This window comes from Heteronotia binoei, chromosome 8 (assembly GCF_032191835.1).
Source record: "Heteronotia binoei isolate CCM8104 ecotype False Entrance Well chromosome 8, APGP_CSIRO_Hbin_v1, whole genome shotgun sequence".
NCBI classification, from domain to species: Eukaryota; Metazoa; Chordata; class Lepidosauria; order Squamata; family Gekkonidae; genus Heteronotia; species Heteronotia binoei.
In genome coordinates, this window is record NC_083230.1 from 39777224 (window position 1) to 39796017 (window position 18794).

At 39.4% G+C, this 18794-nt stretch overlaps 1 protein-coding gene across 1 annotated transcript in view; it reads left to right on the plus strand.

The window, feature by feature from the left end:
• TMEM117 (transmembrane protein 117) overlaps positions 1-18794 on the plus strand; it is a 418706-nt gene that overhangs the window by 57438 nt on the left and 342474 nt on the right. The window contains exon 3 of the mRNA XM_060244943.1: positions 13772-13904. Coding sequence (XP_060100926.1) covers positions 13772-13904 — 133 coding nt within the window. The remainder of the gene's footprint in view (positions 1-13771; positions 13905-18794) is intronic.

Here is an 18794-nt window from a genome sequence, read left to right on the forward strand (position 1 = left end):
CAGTACAAAAGGAGGCAGTACTAAACTGCAAGCCAGAGCATAGCTCACAGAGCTCTCAGAGGAGCAAAACAGCTCTGATAGCTGAGACAGCTGGAGAAGTTGCTGAGAATTTCTGAGTTTTGAAAGACTTCATTTTGAGGTTTGTGGGGCTGCCTAAAATTCTGAGTTGTGATAGCTGGGGAACTGCTCTTTGTTTGGTCTTTGCTCTTTGTTTGGTTGAGTGGGCTAACGGTGAAAGAGATTGAGAGTGATTGCTGCTGATTGCTTAGGAGTGCCTAAAATTGCATTTTAAGCTGCGCCTTGCCAAAGGGCTCTTGGCCTGTGGCTCTTTGCCTTGGGGCTCTGTAAGGACCAGGAACCCAGATCCCTGATTTCCTTGTTCTCCCAATAAGGTAAGTTGACCCTCCAGAAGGGGGAGCCACTTAAACAGCATTTAAAGAGGACTGTATATTATATATATATATATATATATATATATAAGATAGAATGCCAGCAGGGGGGTGGGGGCTTTCCAGTGTTTTGCACTGAGTGTCACATGTACGAGTATCTGCCCAAAGGACAGAAGTCTTGGGTGTGTGCTCGATGCAAGGAGTTCCTGGTCCTCAGGGAATGAGTTTGTACCCTTGAGGCCGAGGTGACTGCCCTGGAGAAGCAGAGACGGTCAGTTAGGCACTTGGGGAAGACTCTCAGGGGCGTATTAGATGGGCCGCGCTCTGAACGTAGCAGCCCCGTTGCTGCCAGAGAGCGTTAGGGTCGAGAGGGAACAGGGCACTGTGCTGAGGATAAAGGGAATGCGCCCTCAGAAGGGACCTCTTCTTCGGTTGGTGAGTGGGAATCCTTTCGCGCCAAGGAACCATCCCTGGGCAGGGGGAGAGGGGGGGGGGTTGGTAGTTGGTGATTCGATCCTTAGGCAAGTAGACAGCTGGGTGGCGAAACTGCGTACTGACCGTATGGTGACTTGCCTGCCTGGTGCGAAGGTAGCGGACATTACGCATGTAGTAGATAGGCTGATAGACAGTGCTGGGGAGGAGCCTGTGGTTGTGGTGCATGTTAGACCAACGTTGTGGGGAAATGCAGTCGTGAGGTCCTGGAGGAAAAATTTAGGCTGCTAGGCGGGAGACTTAAGGCCAGGACCTCCAAGGTAGCCTTCTCAGAAGTGCTACCTGTTCCACGTGCAGGGCAGGAGAGACAGGCACAAATTAGAAGTCTCAGTGTGTGGATGAGACGATGGTGTAAAAAGGAAGGGTTTAAGTTTGTTAGGCACTGGGATGCTTTCTGGAACAAGCGGGAGCTGTACAAAAGAGATGGTCTCCGCTTGTCCCCGGATGGAACCAGGCTTCTGGCACTTAAAATCAAAAAGGTGGCAGAGCAGTTTTTAAACTAAATCTTGGGGGAAAGCCGACAGGAGATGAAATGTTTCTGGTTTGGGAGGACTCGTCTCAAAGAGATGAAGGGTTGGCTGCTATTTTTCTACCGGGTAATGGATCAGAGTTGTCCACTGTGATGGTGACAAGCAGTATGGACTGTCTGCCAGAGTCTCGAGGTGGCAGGAGGAAGGTGGCGTGCCTAGCTTGCCTGGGAAATTATAGATGTTTGCATGCAAATGCTAGAAGTGTTCGAAGTAAAATTGGTGAATTGGAATGATTAGTGTTGGGAGAAAACATAGACATTGTGGGAATTTCAGAAACTTGGTGGAATGAGGAGAATCAGTGGGACAGGATAGGGAGGGAAGGGTTGGAGGTGGGGTGGCTCTGTATGTCAGAGAGGATATACAATCCAGTAAGACTGAGGTCAGAGAATTAGATTCCCTTTTAGAAATGCTTTGGGTTGAAATAGAGGGCCCAAAAGGAAATTTAACTATGGGAGTTTGTTATCGCCCACCAAATCAAAAGAGAGAGGACGATTATAATATGATGGAAGGCTTAAAGATAGCAGCTAAACGTAAAAACTGTGTCGTAATAGGTGATTTTAACTACCCGCAGATTGATTGGGTCAATATGTGTTCTGGTCGAGAGAAAGAGATTGAGTTTCTTGATGCTCTCAATGACTGCTATGGAGCAGATGGTCTCAGAACCTACCAGGGGTGGGGCGATCCTGGATTTGGTCCTAAGTAATGCCCAGGACTTGGTGAGAGATGTAAAAGTGATTGCACCGCTTGGGAGCAGTGACCATAATGTTATTGATTTCACCGTTTGTATAAATAGGGAGTTGCCCAAAAAGACCGCCACAACCACGTTTAACTTTAAAAGGGATAAATTCTCTGAGATGAGGAGGCATGTGAGGAGGAAACTGAAAGGAAAGGTAAATACAGTCAAAACCCTTGGGGAAGCTTGGAGACTGTTTAAAACTATAATCCTAGAAGCTCAGATAAAATAAATACCACAAGTTAGGAAAGGCACAAAAAGGCATAAGAAAAGGCCTGCATCGTTAACAAACAAAGTAATGGAAGCTGTAAAAGGTAAGAAGGACTCCTTTAAGCAGTGGAAAACCAGTCCAAGTGAGATTAGTAAAAGGGAACAAGGCTGTGGGAAATCAAATGCAAGACTGTGATCAGGCAGGCAAAAAGGGACTATGAGGAGCATATTGCAAAAAACATAAAGACCAACAATAAAAATTTCTTCAAATATATTAGAAGTAGGAAACCAGCTGGGGAGGCAGTGGGGCCCTTGGATGACCAAGGGGTAAAAGGATTACTGAAGGAGGACAGGGAAATGGCTGAGAAGCTGAATGCATTTTTTGCCTCCATCTTCACTGTGGAAGATGAGAACTTTTTGCCCGCCCCAGAACCACTAATTTTGGAAGGGGTGTTGAAAGACCTGAGTCAGATTGAGGTGACGAAAAAGGAGGTCCTACAACTGATAGATAAATTAAAAACTAATAAGTCACCGGGTCCGGATGGCATACATCTGAGAGTTCTGAAAGAACTCAAAGTTGAACTTGTGGATCTTCTAACAAAAATCTGTAATCTTTCATTGAAATCTGCCTCCGTTCCTGAGGACTGGAAGGTAGCAAATGTCACTCCCATCTTTAAAAAGGGTTCCAGAGGAGATCTGGGAAATTACAGGCCAGTCAGTCTGACTTCAATACCGGGAAAGTTGGTAGAAAACATTATCAAGGACAGAATGAGTAGGCAAATTGATGAACACGGGTTATTGAGGAAGACTCAGCATGGGTTCTGTAAGGGAAGATCTTGCCTCACTAACCTGTTACATTTCTTTGAGGGGGTGAACAAACATGTGGACAAAGGAGACCTGATAGATGTTGTTTACCTTGACTTCCAGAAAGCTTTTGATAAAGTTCCTCATCAAAGGCTCCTTAGAAAGCTTGAGAGTCATGGAGTAAAAGGACAGGTCCTCTTGTGGATCAAAAACTGGCTGAGTAATAGGAAGCAGAGAGTGAGTATAAATGGGCAGTCTTCGCAGTGGAGGACAGTAAGCAGTGGGGTGCCGCAGGGCTCGGTACTGGGTCCCATGCTCTTTAACTTGTTCATAAATGATTTAGAGTTGGGAGTGAGCAGTGAAGTGGCCAAGTTTGCGGATGACACTAAATTGTTCAGGGTGGTGAGAACCAGAGAGGATTGTGAGGAACTCCAAAGGGACCTGTTGAGGCTGGGTGAGTGAGCGTCAACGTGGCAGATGCGGTTCAATGTGGCCAAGTGCAAAGTAATGCACATTGGGGCCAAGAATCCCAGCTACAAATACAAGTTGATGGGGTGTGAACTGGCAGAGACTGACCAAGAGAGAGATCTTGGGGTCGTGGTAGATAACTCACTGAAAATGTCAAGACAGTGTGCATTTGCAATAAAAAAGTCCAACTCCATGCTGGGAATTATTAGGAAGGGAATTGAAAACAAATCAGCCAGTATCATAATGCCCCTGTATAAATCGATGGTGCGGTCTCATTTGGAGTACTGTGTGCAGTTCTGGTCACCGCACCTCAAAAAGGATATTAGCATTGGAGAAAGTCCAGAAAAGGGCAACTAGAATGATTAAAGGGCTGGAACACTTTCCCTATGAAGAAAGGTTGAAACGCTTGGGACTCTTTAGCTTGGAGAAACGTCGACTGCGGGGTGACATGATAGAGGTTTACAAGATAATGCATGGGATGGAGAAAATGGAGAAAGTAGAGAAAGAAGTACTTTTCTCCCTTTCTCACAATACAAGAACTCATGGGCATTCGATGAAATTGCTGAGCAGACAGGTTAAAACGGATAAAAGAAGTACTTCTTCACCCAAAGGGTGATTAACATGTGGAATTCACTGCCACAGGAGGTGGTGGCAGCTACAATCATAGACAGCTTCAAGAGGGGGTTAGATAAAAATATGGAGCAGAGGTCCATCAGTGGCTATTAGCCACAGTGTGTGTGTGTGTGTGTGTGTGTGTATATATATATATATAAATTTTGCCACTGTTTGACAGAGTGTTGGACTGGATGGGCCATTGGCCTGATCTAACATGGCTTCTCTTATGTTCTTAGCTCCTTTAATAGATCTTTGCCTTTAATAAGATATTTAACTGTACAGAGCCAAGCACTGCTACTGCAGATTTATCGAAAAGAAAGATTACCATGGATGTAAGAAGACTCCCCCCCCCACCCCCCAAAAAAGTTTTGGGTTTTTTGTTACTACACATTACTATAATGTGCACAGGAATTTAAGGTTATAATCTCCCCCCCACACACATACAGTTATTTTTCTTGACTCTAGTCTTGGGAAAACACCAATTCCTCCTTTCAGGTAGGTTAGGATTTAGTTCTGCTTCAAAAGTGCTTGTAAAGTTTGTAAGAAGGCCACTTGCACAGTTTCCAGGTTTCCTCTCTGCTGGTTTCTGCTATGATTGTTGCTTGGATGATCAAAGATCTAGTGTAGATATCTTGCCTTTGGTCACTACTGTCTTCATCTCAACCCTGGGTTGCATGACAAAACAAAAGTCCACTGACTGAGTGGTACTACTAGATTCAAGTCTAGTAGCTTCTTAGAGGCCAACAAGATTTTTGGATACAAGCTTTCAAGAGCCAATGCTCCCTTTGTCACATACTGTCAAAAGCTTATACCCCGACTTCCAGCTGCGGCAGCTTGCCATTTAAAGCAGCTCGGACCATCGCATCCTGAGTTGCCTTCAAATTGGTCCGTTGAGGGGTTGCCCCTCGAAGGTAGACCCGACTCTGAGACCCAGGGAGGGTCTCAGAAGGCAGGGGAATCGGAGCAGTGGATCGGGAATGCCAGCGGAGGCGGCTGCTTCCTGATCCCGCTCTTCCCAAGCCTCAGCGTTCCGATCACGATTTTTAAATGGCCAAAAGTCAGCCACCAGTCTTACTTTCCTTCTTCTTTCAACACTCTGCATTCTGGATCTTCAATCAACTTCAAGATAAATGATATGGATTCTTCTACCAGTGTAAGTCTTAACTATTATTTTCCTTCTGGATGTGTGGCAGAGATGCAGGAATAAAGAAGCTGCAGACTTTAAGTAAGGCAAAAGATTGAGAAAGGGGGGGAACTCCCCTTCTCTCTTTCAAGGCTTGCAAAAGTTTCTGCCTATTTTGAACACTGAAATTACCCGCAGGAGACTACACTAATCTAGTTTATATGAGACTTGGTGCCTGAACTTAATTGATTTATTGCATTTGGTGGAAGGAGAAAGATGCTTTGGCTTTGGAGAAAGATTCTTATTGATAAGTGTATATGGATGTTAAGAGGCTTGACTGTAAGAATTTTTGGAAGCAGAAGCTGAAGCATTGAAGCGTCTAAACTGCACTGATAAATTGGTGGCTGCCTGTCATTATTCTTTAGGTTTCTTGGCTGTAAGAAATTTTTTTACTTTTATTTTTACTTTATTCTTTTTCTGTGGATGTCAAGGATGTAATTATTATTATTTTTTTTGGATATAACTTTTGGAGTTGCTGTTATTTATTTTTTTGCCCTTGGTCTACTTGTGATTGGATTATTTTTACCTGTGGTTTTTTTCTCCTTCTCTCATTACTTTTGGTTGGATTACTTTTGGGATTTTTTTTCCCCCTGCCTTTTTGGTCCTGCTGTTTTTTTTTTTTCTTGTTTGTTGGTGGTGCTTCAGTTTGGATGGTTCTGCAATCAATGTTGGTTCTCATTTTTGGGATTATAAATACTCATTTCGTTGCTCTCATTTTCTTTTTTGAGAACAATGACAATAAATTTATCTATCTATCTGTCTGTATTCAACCCTGGATTACAAAACTATACTTGTCTACTGTGCTGCTTAGAAGATATTTGAAAGTCGAGGTGGAGAGTTGGCTCGCCTTTGAATTAATGTTGATGGAAATTACTGGACAGTGAATTGTGGTCTGCTGTTTTGTTTACTGAACATAAGAGAAGTCATGTTGGATCAGGCAAATGGCCCATCCAGTCCAACACTCTGTGTCACACAGTGGCCAAAAAATTATATACACACACACTGTGGCTAATAATCACTGATGGACCTCTGCTCCATGTTTTTATCTAACCCCCTCTTGAAGCTGACCATGCTTGTAGCCACCACCACCTCCTGTGGCAGTGAATTCCACATGTTAATCACCCTTTGGGTGAAGAAGTACTTCCTTTTATCCATTTTAACCCTACTGCTCAACAATTTGATCAAATGCCCACGAGTTCTTGTATTGTGAGAAAGGGAAAAAAGTACTTCTTTCTCTACTTTCTCCATCCCATGCATAATCTTGTAAACCTCTATCATGTCACCCCGTGGTCAACGTTTCTCCAAGCTAAAGAGCCCCAAGCGTTTTAACCTTTCTTCTTAGGGAAAGTGTTCCAACCCTTTAATCATTCTAGTTGCCCTTCTCTGGACGTTTTCCAGTGTTATAATATCCTTTTTGAGGTGCAGTGACCAGAATTGTATACAGTATTCCAAATGAGACTGCACCATCGATTTATACTGAATATCTACTGTGGTGAACGTTGTGTTTGTCAATATCTTCAGTGCTGTTTTGACTAGCACAAATTGTTGAGAGAAGCTAGAAGCCTGTTTTCCTTTTAGAACTATTTGGCAATAAGAGAGCTTTTGGGAGAAGAGCATTCCTTTGCTTAAAACAGAACATAGAAATTTAAAACAAACGCTGAAGAGGTTTTTGTTTTTCTTTTGATTTGGTGACTCTGAGTATGCTTACATTAATAACAATGGATAGTAAAGCAGGGGCCATTCCCAAGGAATCACTAAAAAAAAATCAAAGATGGGAAACCATCTTATTCACCTGGTGGCCAATCGGGTCCAGGTAAATTTACACCTATGCAAGGAGACATGAAAGACTGGCAAACTACTTTAATGACTACTATAACACGGATGGCAAGTAAAATAGACAATATAGATGAACAGATGACAGAGATCAAACAAGAGCTTAGGGAGTATAGTAAACAGACAGCAGAGACCAACAAAGCTTAAAAGCATTAGAGGGCCAGGTGACAGAGAATATCAAAAAGGTGGAACATCTGGGAAAAGAACAGACCTTACAAGACTCCAGACTTCTGCAGTTGGAAGTAGATAAAGCAGCTTGTATGTTGAGGTTTAAAAACATATCAGAAGAGAAAAATAAAGATTTACAGAAAATGCTAAGTGAAGCCTTGGCTGAAATTCTGCAGGTGACTCCTCAGAGGATGGAGGATGAGTTTGACCAAGTTAGAAGGGTGCCATTGAATTATACAAGACGAAACAAATTACCTAGTGAAGTCCACCTGAGGCTTGCAAGAAAAAAGATCAAAGATGACATCTTGAAACAAGTAAGATATAAACCCATGGTGATAGCTGGAAACACCGTGAAAATTTTAAGAGAAAATTTTAATTCCTTGGCCAGTGAGACAAAAAAGGGGAGAATACCAAACATTAATAGATTTTCTGAGAAGAAGAAGGATACCCTACATGTGGCTAATGCCAGAAGGGCTTCTTTTTACGTACCAGGAGAATAGATATAGGATTAATTCCACTTTCAAAGCTCAGAATTTTTTGAAAAGCATAAAGAACAAAGAAGGCAAAGAAAAGGATGAGGAGGAGGAGCAAGAAGAAGAAGGCTCTGGTGTTGAAGATCCAAACCAACCACGGAGATATCGTACAAGACAACAGTCCAAAAAAGATAAGAAAGATAGTGATAAACAAAACCCATAATGGCTTCAATTGTTTCAATTAATGTAAATGGACTCAATTCTCCGTCCAAAAGGAGAAAGACATTTAGATATTTGGCAAAAATGGAAATGGATATAATTTGCTTACAGAAAACTCATATCTTAACCAAAGATCAATTTTTTTTGAAGAACAAAAAACTTGGTAACTTATTTACGGCAACAGATTTATATAAAAAGAAAAGTGGGGTGGCAGTTTATATCAAAGACAAATTTAAACCACAACTGCAATTTGCTTCTGAAGATGGAAGAATTTTATTAGTGGAAATTATAGTGGATAGCAAGAAAATTTTGCTTACAAACATTTATGCCCCAAATGATCACCAAGAGAAATTTTTTCAAGATTTGCATCTTAAATTGTCAATTTTGGAGTATGTGGAATATAGTATAATAGGAGATTTTAATGCTGTGTCTGACAGACAGTTGGATAAGAAAACACATAAACAGACTAAAACTAAAAGTCCTCAGCTTCCAACAAGTTTTTGGAAATTAACAGAAGAAATGGAGTTGGTGGATGTCTGGAGAACAAGATACCCCAGTTCTAGAGATTTTACTTACTACTCCTCTAGTCACCAAACCTGGTCAATAATTGACATGTGCTGGCTCTCTACAAGTCTGATTAAAGACCTAGTGGATACAGAAATTCAAACAAGAGTTATATCAGATCATTATGATAAAATGATAAAATTAAAAGGTACATAGATAAGAAGGTCATGGAAGTTAAATACTGCAATTTTGAAAGACAAAGATTTTCTTAAGGAAACTAAACTAGAAATGGAATCTTTCTTTAAACAGAATATAACGCAAGAAGTAAAGATGCAAATAGTGTGGGACACTGCAAAAGCTTTTTACAGGGGCCTTGCAATAAGATACTATATTAAAAAAAGAAAGAGCTGAAAATTTTCAAAATTTAATGTCACAAACGGGAGAAACTGAGAAGAATCTTAAAAAAAATCCAATAAAGTATGAATTTCAAAAAAAGGTTAAAGAAATGCAACACAAAATGAATTTAATTCTTATGAAAGGGGTGGAGATCAAATTAAGATATGCTAAACAAAACTTCTTTGAGCATACCAATAAACCTGGAAGGTGGTTGGCCTATAGGATGAGAAAAGAGAAGGCTAAAAGAATAATTACAACACTGAGAGATGAGAATAATAAAGAAAAATCGCAAAAACAAGAAATACGACAAATTGTAGAACAGTTTTATAAAAAATTATATGAAGATAAGCAAGTCGATAAACTTAGAAGAATATGTTAAACAAAATAATCTTAATAAATTCACAGAAGAACAACAAAAAATTTTGAATGAGCCTATAACGATAAGAGAGCTTGGAGAGGCATTAAATGCCCCAAAGAATGGCAAATCACCAGGACCAGATGGACTTCCAGCAGAGTTCTATAAATCCTATGAAGAATCTTTACTTCTACCATTTAAACACCTCATTGAAAAGATACAGGAAGAAGGCCAAATTCCAAACTCATGGCAGGAAGCTATGATATCTTTGATTCTGAAAGAAAATAATGATTTGAAAGATATTAAAAATTACCGTCCAATCTCCCTTTTAAATGTGGATTTTAAAATTTTTGCTGCAATATTGGCACAACGTTTGAAGAAAGTTTTGCATTCTACAATACATCATGATCAAGTGGGATTTTTGCCTAAAAGATACTTGAAAGATAATGTCAGAACAGTTTGCAATATCTTAGAATATTATGAAAGTCATCCAGAGAAGCAATTGGCTTTAATTTGCTTAGATGCTGAGAAGGCATTTGATAATCTTCGTTGGCAGTTTATGTTACAGCAATTGAACAGTATGGAATGTGGGGAAAATTTTTTGAGAATAATAGAAGCAATACACTTCTCACAAAACGCTAGGGTGACAGTGAATGGTGAACTAACAGAAACAATTAATATACAAAAAGGTACAAGACAAGGCTGTCCACTGTCACCTTTGCTCTTCATTCTATCCTTAGAGGTATTGAACAATCAAATAAGAGAAGATACAAGCATAAAGGGTGCGGTGATAAAAAACGAACAATATAAACTTAAAGCATTTGCTGACGATTTAGTTTTTATATTAGAACAACCAATGGATTCTATAGACTGTCTCATAAACAAGATCAAACAATTTGGTTGTTGGGCAGGATTAAAGATTAATTACTACAAAACAAATTTTTTGACTAAGAATATGACAGCAGAACAAATTCAGGTCTTTCAGCAAAATTAGGATTTCTTCATGAAAAAAGAATTAAATATCTAGGTGTGGTGATTTCAAATAGATGTAGCAATTTAAAAGCAGACAACTATGATAAATTAGCTCTGAACATTTTACCAAGACTATTATTTTTCTTTCAAACAATTCCAATATTTCTAAACAGTGGATTTTTTTCAAGAGCTAAATAAGATGGTTGTCAAATATGTGTGGCAGGGCAAAAAATCCAGAATCAAATTAAAGACTTTGCAGGATTCCAAATTAAGAGCAGGTATGGGTCTGCCAGACTGGCAATTGTACTATAAAGCATCTGTATTTTTGTGGATAAGAGACTAGATGTTGTTGAAGGATAAGAGACAATTGTTAGAAGGTCATGATTTGACTATGGGATGGCATGCATACTTGTGGTATCAAAGACATGAAGGTCAGTCTTATTTTAAGAATCATTGGTTTCGGAAATCTTTATACCATACTTGGTCATGGTTAAAACCTAAAAACTATTCAAAAGTTCCAAGATGGGTTTCGCCAATAGAAGCATTTTCTCACCCAAATCTTTTAAAAGCAAACCAGAATTACAGGTATGGCGATTTGTTGGGAAAAGACAATCAACTGAAAACTAAAGAAGAGCTAGAAAACATGGACATTAAAATGAACTGGTGGATGAGAATGCAAGTTGAATCCAGATACGCTAAAGATAAGGCGATAGATTTCACTAGTGAACAACATTTATTTGATAAAATCCTTTTTGGACCACAGGAAAAGTTAATTTCCAAACTATATGCATATCTACTTCAAATGAAGACACAAGGTGAAGTTGTAAAGGACTGCATGGTTCAATGGGCGAAAAATTTTGGCTACAACATTACACTAGAACAGTGGGAAAGATTGTGGAAATTCAATGTTAAACTAACCAGGTCAGTGACTTTTAAAGAAAACCTCTATAAAATGTTTTATAGATGGTACTTGACCCCACAGAAACTGTGCAAGATTTACACTAACATGACTAATAAATGTTGGAAGTGCACCAAACAAATTGGTACTTTTTACCATATGTGGTGGATGTGTGAGATGGTGAAAGACTACTGGAAAATGGTACATGAAATGTTACAGAAGATTATGAAAACTCAGATACATTTCAAACCAGAACTGTTTTTATTGAACATATTTCCAGAAGACTATTCTAAAGAAATGAGACACATGTTGGCACATTTTAACACTGCAGCTAGAATCCTTTTGGCACAGAGATGGAAATCTCAGGAAATTCCCTTGAAAATGGATTTGGTGGGAAAAGTTTTGGAGACTGCAGAGCTTGACTTTTTATCTCAATTGATGGCTGGGAAATCTAAAGAAGAAGTGAAAAAAAAGTGGATGAAATTCTATGTTTGGTTGGACACTCAAGGCTCTTAAGATTCTCTGGTGTGATCTGATTTCTTTTTCTTTTTTTCCTGCGTTTATATTACAACAGTTATCTTGAATTGAATTTTCAATCTTAGTTTGAATAAAATTTAATACTAAAATATAATCAAAGATCTAGATTATATAACTTTAAAATGTTTAGAACAAAATAATAATAAGAGAAAATAGTGTAGAATTATCCTTTTGACTTTGGAAGGCACTTTATAAAAATAAGACCAGAATGTATTGTGCTTTTATCCCCTTCTTTTTCTGTTCCCTGTTTTCTAAAGTTGCTGAAACTAATAAAAACTTTTGAAAACGCAAAAGTTTATACTCCCAAAATCTTGTTGGTCCCTGGACTTGAGTCTGTCTGTTCAACAGCAAACCTACATGGCTACCTTCTGAAACTGACTTAGTGGCATGTGAAATAGAGTCTTTTGGTTTGTTTGTTTCAGATTGTCTTGTTCTTTCCCTTGCAGGTTAGAGCTTTGATACTTGATACACAGTGTTGCTGGTTTATGCAAATCACCTTGAGCTTCAGCTTATTCAGTGTGGAGGGCTGTTTAACCTTAGCTCCACTCACCTCTCCTATCTTCTCCCCTTCCATTTCTAACAAAGTAGAAGCCTGCTGAGGGATAGCCCTGTGGCAGTGGTAGGGTAAGCGATTAGCAGAGTGAAAAGCAGGTTGTTCTGTGGAGTCAGTTGCAGGGTCAAGTCTTCAGAAGTGTCTCTTCCACAAGAGACCTTGCAGTGGTTCTCATGGATGGGCATTTGTTGAAATGTCTCAGGGAATTGAACTGTTTGAATAAATTCTGGGTTGTATAAGAGTTGATGTCTGTTTTATATTCAACTCTGTGCTGCTTTTACTCAATCCATGTTTGGTACTGTCCAGACCTTGCTCACTAAATGCAATCTGGATGAGCAGACTGTAATTTTGACCATTTGTCATTAGTACTGTCTCTTGTAGCAAGGCAACAGGACAACAGAGTAGCAGGGCAAAGAGGCTGAGATGCTGGTATTCAGAGGTTCACTGCCTCTGAATGTGGAAGTTGCCTTTATTCACCATGGCTAGTAGCCACTGATAGACCTGCCCTCCATTTATCTATCTAATTCCCTTTTAAAGCCCTTCAAGCCTGTGGCCATCACTATATCCTCTGACAGCTCATTGTGTAAAGTATTTCCTTTTTTCTGCCTTGAATCTACTGCCCATCAGTGTTAGTGGTTGCCTCTGAGTTCTAATATTTTCAGAGAGTTCTCTTTATCCATTCTCTCTACCCTGTGCATAATTTTATAAATCTCTATCATGTCCCTACTTAGTTGTTTCTTTTCTAAACCAGTCCTAGACTCTTCAGCCTTTCCTCATAGGAATGGTGCTCCAGTCTCCTAATCTTCTTGGTTGCCCTCTTCTGTACTTTTTCCAGCTCTGCAATGCCCTTTTTGAGATATAGTGACCAGAATTGCACATGGTTTTATTGTATTTTATACTCTTATATTGTGAGCCGCCCTGAGCCTGTCCTGGCGGGGAGGGTGGGATATAAATAAAAAGTATTATTATTATTATTATTATTATTATTATTATTATTATTATTATTATTATTATTATTATAGTATTCCAAATAAAACAGCAGCATAGCTATATACTGGGACTGTATAATATTGGCCATGGTATTTTCAGTGGGTTGAGAATGGTATAACTGCATTTAGGATTGTAACATCAGTACAATCTGATTATTTTTATGTATTTATATGTGGCTCATTCTGTAGGAGTTGTATGGGAACTTCTTAGTTAAACAGAACTATGGTACAGGTAATGTAGCATGGATTCTAGTCATGTTTGCCAAGCAATATGCTGTATTTATTCAACAGTGTCAATAGACATGCCTTACAATGAAACTATTGTCCACCTGACACATTGAAATCATTTATTTTCATGTTTATTGGACTTGATTCAGTCATTGGGCTTCATATGAAAATGGAAGTCTGCCAGAAGCAAATAAACATCTTATAATTATTTCCCCGTTGCAGGCCAATTGCTTCGACTGAAAATGTTTCGAGAGGATCACGGGTCATGGATGACAATGTTCTTCAGTACCATCCTCTTCCTCTTCATTTTTTCTCACATCTACAATCTCTGTCTCCTCATGGCAGGCAACATGAGGTAGGATCTGTTTTCATAAACTGTATGTTCTTTATTGTGTTTTGTTGTACATTGTGACAGGTTGGTGGTACAATGTGCTTTTATAATCCCAAAACCTAAAAGTCACTTAGTTTATCATACCTTAATGACGTACTCTTATATGAAACTACCCAACTATTACAATAAACTTTTTAGGGGAAAGCCTGTTGTCTCAGGCTAGATGGATGGCGACCTGAAAGTGAGCCTTCTCAGTTGTGGCACCAAAACTGTGGAATTCTTTCCCCAATGGCATTTGTTTGTCCACCTCTATTATTACCTCTCACCAGTGGCTGAAGACTTTCTTGTTTTGTTTGATTTCTCTTACTGATCCTCCTTTCTGTGGATGCATATATATATATATATATATATATATATATATATATATATATATATATATATATATATATATTAAAAACCTGGTTTTAAAATGTCTTTTTTTCAACCCTAGGGCCCCTAACTAGGTAGAAAAATGGGATCAAAATGTTTTAAATAAATAATAAATAACCTGGGAAGAGAACAGAATATGGGTTCCTATGGAAATGTTTAAAAGAAACAACAAAACTCTTAGTTCCAGCATCTTGTTTCATATGTGTAGGAAGTCTGTGTTTCATGCTCATTCCCAGTAATTATCTACACTAACTTTTTTTTTTAAAATGGTTTTTCTTTGCTTCTTTCCCAGCCAGTTTTTCTTGCTATTAGCACTGTGTGACATTTTCTGCTCAACAGACTACCCAGACCTGACTTCAGATGTACTGTGCCCTGCCTTCAACTTGTGCAAGAGTAGTAGGCTACAGATGTGTGAACTCCTTGGAAGTCTGTACATTTTTAAGGAAAAAGGATCTGCAACTTATAGGATAATGATGTGCCATGTAAAGGGACCAGGAATTGCAGTTTACAAGTGTGGTTGTTGAAAGATAGTCAATGGAAATTACTTCCATAACATGTGCGCATGCATGCACATGCACACACACATACACACTCAAAGCCATAGTCCATTGATAAAAGCTGGAGAAACAGGCTGAGAAGCAGGAACATGAAATCTTATCTGATGTGCATTCCTGGTGACCTACTCAGATGCTGATAGGAAAGAAGTCTGATTGAAGTAGGATGTGGTTTGAGGAAACTGGTGGATATGTACTGCCTGACTAAAGAAATCTTGTATAAGGTATTTTCCCTTAGCAATACTGGAAGGTCAGTTTGCAGGCATAGTGTATTCAGATGGAATTTATAAATGTGGAGCTGGTCAGCTTGAGTACTAAGACCATATTTTATTGGAGTGTGAAAACTGGTCTGATTTGAGATAAAGGTATTTGTCCGCCCTTTCAATAGGTTATGTGAATGTCATCTCAAAAGATTGTCCAGTTATGTCTTTTAGTCATAAGAACAGTAAGATAAGAAGAATGTGTAAGGCATTTTCCAGACAGATGTGGAGCTTGTGTGGCTTTCCCACTGCTGCTGCAGCAGCTGCCAATACAGTGTAGAAGAACTGGGGTTTCTATATGGCAACTTTCCTTATATTTTCCTAGCCCCAGTCCCCCTCACTGGCTACCAAAGGGCCTTTTAAATTGCTGGTATCAGGTATTATAATATTATAATGATCTGTCTATCAATTTTCATTTTTAAAAAGGAGGGCAGTGTTGTCAGTCATACAGCAAGCCACAATGTAATGACAAATGGGGTTGGAAGGCAGGGGAAGGTGTGTGTGTCCACGGTTGAAATTACTTCAGGCTTTTTTGCTCTATCTCAGACTAACTGCCTTTACATGATTGTTAGAACAAAAAGAAAAACAGAAGACGGAGCAAGAAAAATAGAAGGTGGAGCTCATGTCCTGAGCTCTTTAAACACATGAAACTGCCTTATACTGAATCAGACCCTTGGTCCATCAAAGTCAGTATTGTCTATGCAGACTGGCAGCGGCTCAGACAGAGGTCTTTCACATCACCTACTACTAGATCTTTTCACCAGGAATAGTTAAGATTGATCCTGGGACCTTCTAGTACTGAGCCACAGCCCCTCCCTTAGAGGAAGGGCAAGTTAAAAATACAAATAGATTTTAATAATTAGTAATGAGGTTGGTTGGTTCCCAATGTATGGATGTCTGCTTTACTGAGAGTATATTAAAAAACCTGGTAAACTTGAGGAGCTTTAAAAATTAACTCTTCAGAACATCATAATAACAGAGAAGCTTTTTATTAATGCCCAGATTCTTCAGGAGAAGTCCATTGAGAAAATTACAAGTACAGTTATAGACAGGGCTTCTTTTTGTAGGAAAAGCCCAGCAGGAACTGATTTGTATATTAGGCCACACCCCTGAAGCCAAACCAGCCAGAGATGTGTTCCTGTGTATTCCTGCTCCAAAAAAGCTCTGGTTATAGATAGAATTGTTTGGAGGGGAGAAAATGTTCAAATGGAACAGAAGTTTCCAAACAAGGTAACATGAGTAGCTTATCGGTTAACAGTTTCTAAAAGGGCACAAGGAATACAAAATTCTCTCTTCTGCTGGCACAAAATTCAGACTCTGCCTGAAAATACTGTCTGCTTTATTGTCAGTTTCCTTTTATCGCTGATGTGTTGCTTATTGTTCTGTTTCTAAACAGAGCCACTAGAGGGCAGCAAAAGGCTTTTAAATGGGTAAATGGACCAGTGCTCAGGACTGTGATTCTAAATGAGTAGTCCTGTTAGTCTGTACTGAAATCCAGCATCATTTTAACAGACTATTTATTCCAGTATTTGTGAGTTAGTCAGAACTCACCTTGCATGCTGACTCACAAGAGTTTGTGCTGGAATAATCTCTGCTAGGCTCTAAGGTGTCACTAGAATCTGGCTTGATTTTTATGTTCAGAATTGTGAGTCTAGCAACGTTCACTTTGGCCCATAAAAGCTTATGTCACAATAAATTGGTTTTTAAAGTAAGCTACTTTGTTGTGCTTCCTCCTTCCTGTGGGTCTTCAGGAAGAAGCTTGTCATAAAAGAATTCATGTGGTGGTGCAGGGAATCCAGCCAAAATAAAAGAACAAACTGCTTGTGGATTCTTCATGGTCATCTTTGTCAAAAATTTAAGGCAAGGTGTTGCCTGGGTTGCCATAGCAACACTTTAATGCCTCTTTGGGAACGTATTTGGTTTGTGTTGACAGCATTTCCAGATCTTTGTTCCACTTCTTGTGTTTTTTTTTAAATTCATGAATAATACAGTTTTGAAAGCAGATTTACAGCTTAGGTCTGTAATCCTACATATGATATATTGCAGCTCCCATACACCTTTCTGTTCAGGTTAAACCCAGGGCTCTCATTTCCTTTGTGCTGAACGAGAGATGGGAGACAATTATTCCATCTCATGTCAGAGCCCAGCTGAATTTAATAGATGATGCCACCTACTTCCCTTGCTCTAGTCATTGTTATAAACATCAGTCAAGATAAAGGCATACAGATCTAATTATGAGGAGAATTCAATAGGCTGCTGGGTTGTTGGTTTTTTTTTTTTTAAACCCTCTCACAACCTTGAGGGTCCCCCCCCACAAAAAAAAATAATTTAAATCTCTAGACTGCTGAAAGAGAAATTAGACAACGCTGTAGCATGCTCCAATTGAATATCCAAGGCTGAAATAATTATTATTTTAAACTTGCAGTGGGAGGATTAAACCTGATATTAAAGCCAAATTAAGTGATTCATTCCCAAATGTGCTAATGACTGGGTTATGAAGAGACTCAGACTGTTTCTGCTGGTTTTTCTAGCAAGCCTAACAATGTATGAGGGTCTGCAGAGGAACTGTATTATTAGCTCCTAAATTGGCATGTGCTGGTTGGCTTGCAGTTCTGACTGGCCTGTGGCCCTTGGTGCTCAGTTCTGAAAGTGAATATTCTGGTGCTGGACCTCTAAGGACATCATATCCCAAGTGATTTAGAGCCAGTTGAATAAGCTTGGAGGGACTGTGGCTTCTGTTTTGCATACAGAAGGTGTCCTATTCAGCATTTCCGGTTAAAAGAATCAGGTGGTAAGTAATATGCCAGTGAGAGAAGATAATAATGTCCATGATAGGCCTCTGGCTTGATTCAATATAAGACAGCTTTGTCTGTATTTGTGAGTTTCAGTATATGAAATAAAATACTTCCAAGATGAACCTTCTTGTGGAGGAAGGAAAAAAAATAAATAAGGAGTGGCCCTTTTTAGGAAGGGTTGCCCAGACTAGTGAGAACCAGTGTGCTGATGGAGGTTCCTGGGACACTGTATCCCTCAGCCTAATCCACCTCATAAGATTATGAGGCAATAACTTTCATCTCCCTAAGGAGCTTCTTGGAGGACACAGTAATGCTAGATATCCAGATTCAAAAGGGCAGAATAGATACAGTCTGGAAATTGGGGGAAGTAATATAAATAGTATTTGAGCAGTCACTATCCTTTTGGCCTTGAAACAGCCCTTCAGATATCACATGCCTCTAGGAGTAAGGAAAAGGCAACACCAGTACACAGAGCACTGTGATGTCAGCAGCCAATAAATCAACCCTCAGATTTACTTGCATGTTTGAAAATGTTGAACTCTCTAGTGACTTGCTGGACCATGCATCAGGTTTCCAAAGACCTGGACTTAGCCATCTGGCTAGTCAGCAGAGCTGATGCTGGATAAATGACCGTATTTTTCGCTCCATAAGACGCACCTGAGCATAAGACGCACCTAGTTTTTAGAGCCATTTGTGTGAATTTAGAGGCATTTGTGTGAATTTTTTGCAGTATTCACTCCTTAAGACGCACACACTTTTCCCTCCACTTTTTTTGGGGGGGGAAAGTGAGTCTTATGGTGCAAAAAATACTGTATATTCTGGGATGACAAGAACACACATGATCTTGGTTTGTGGGCAACAGCCCTTCCTACCTAT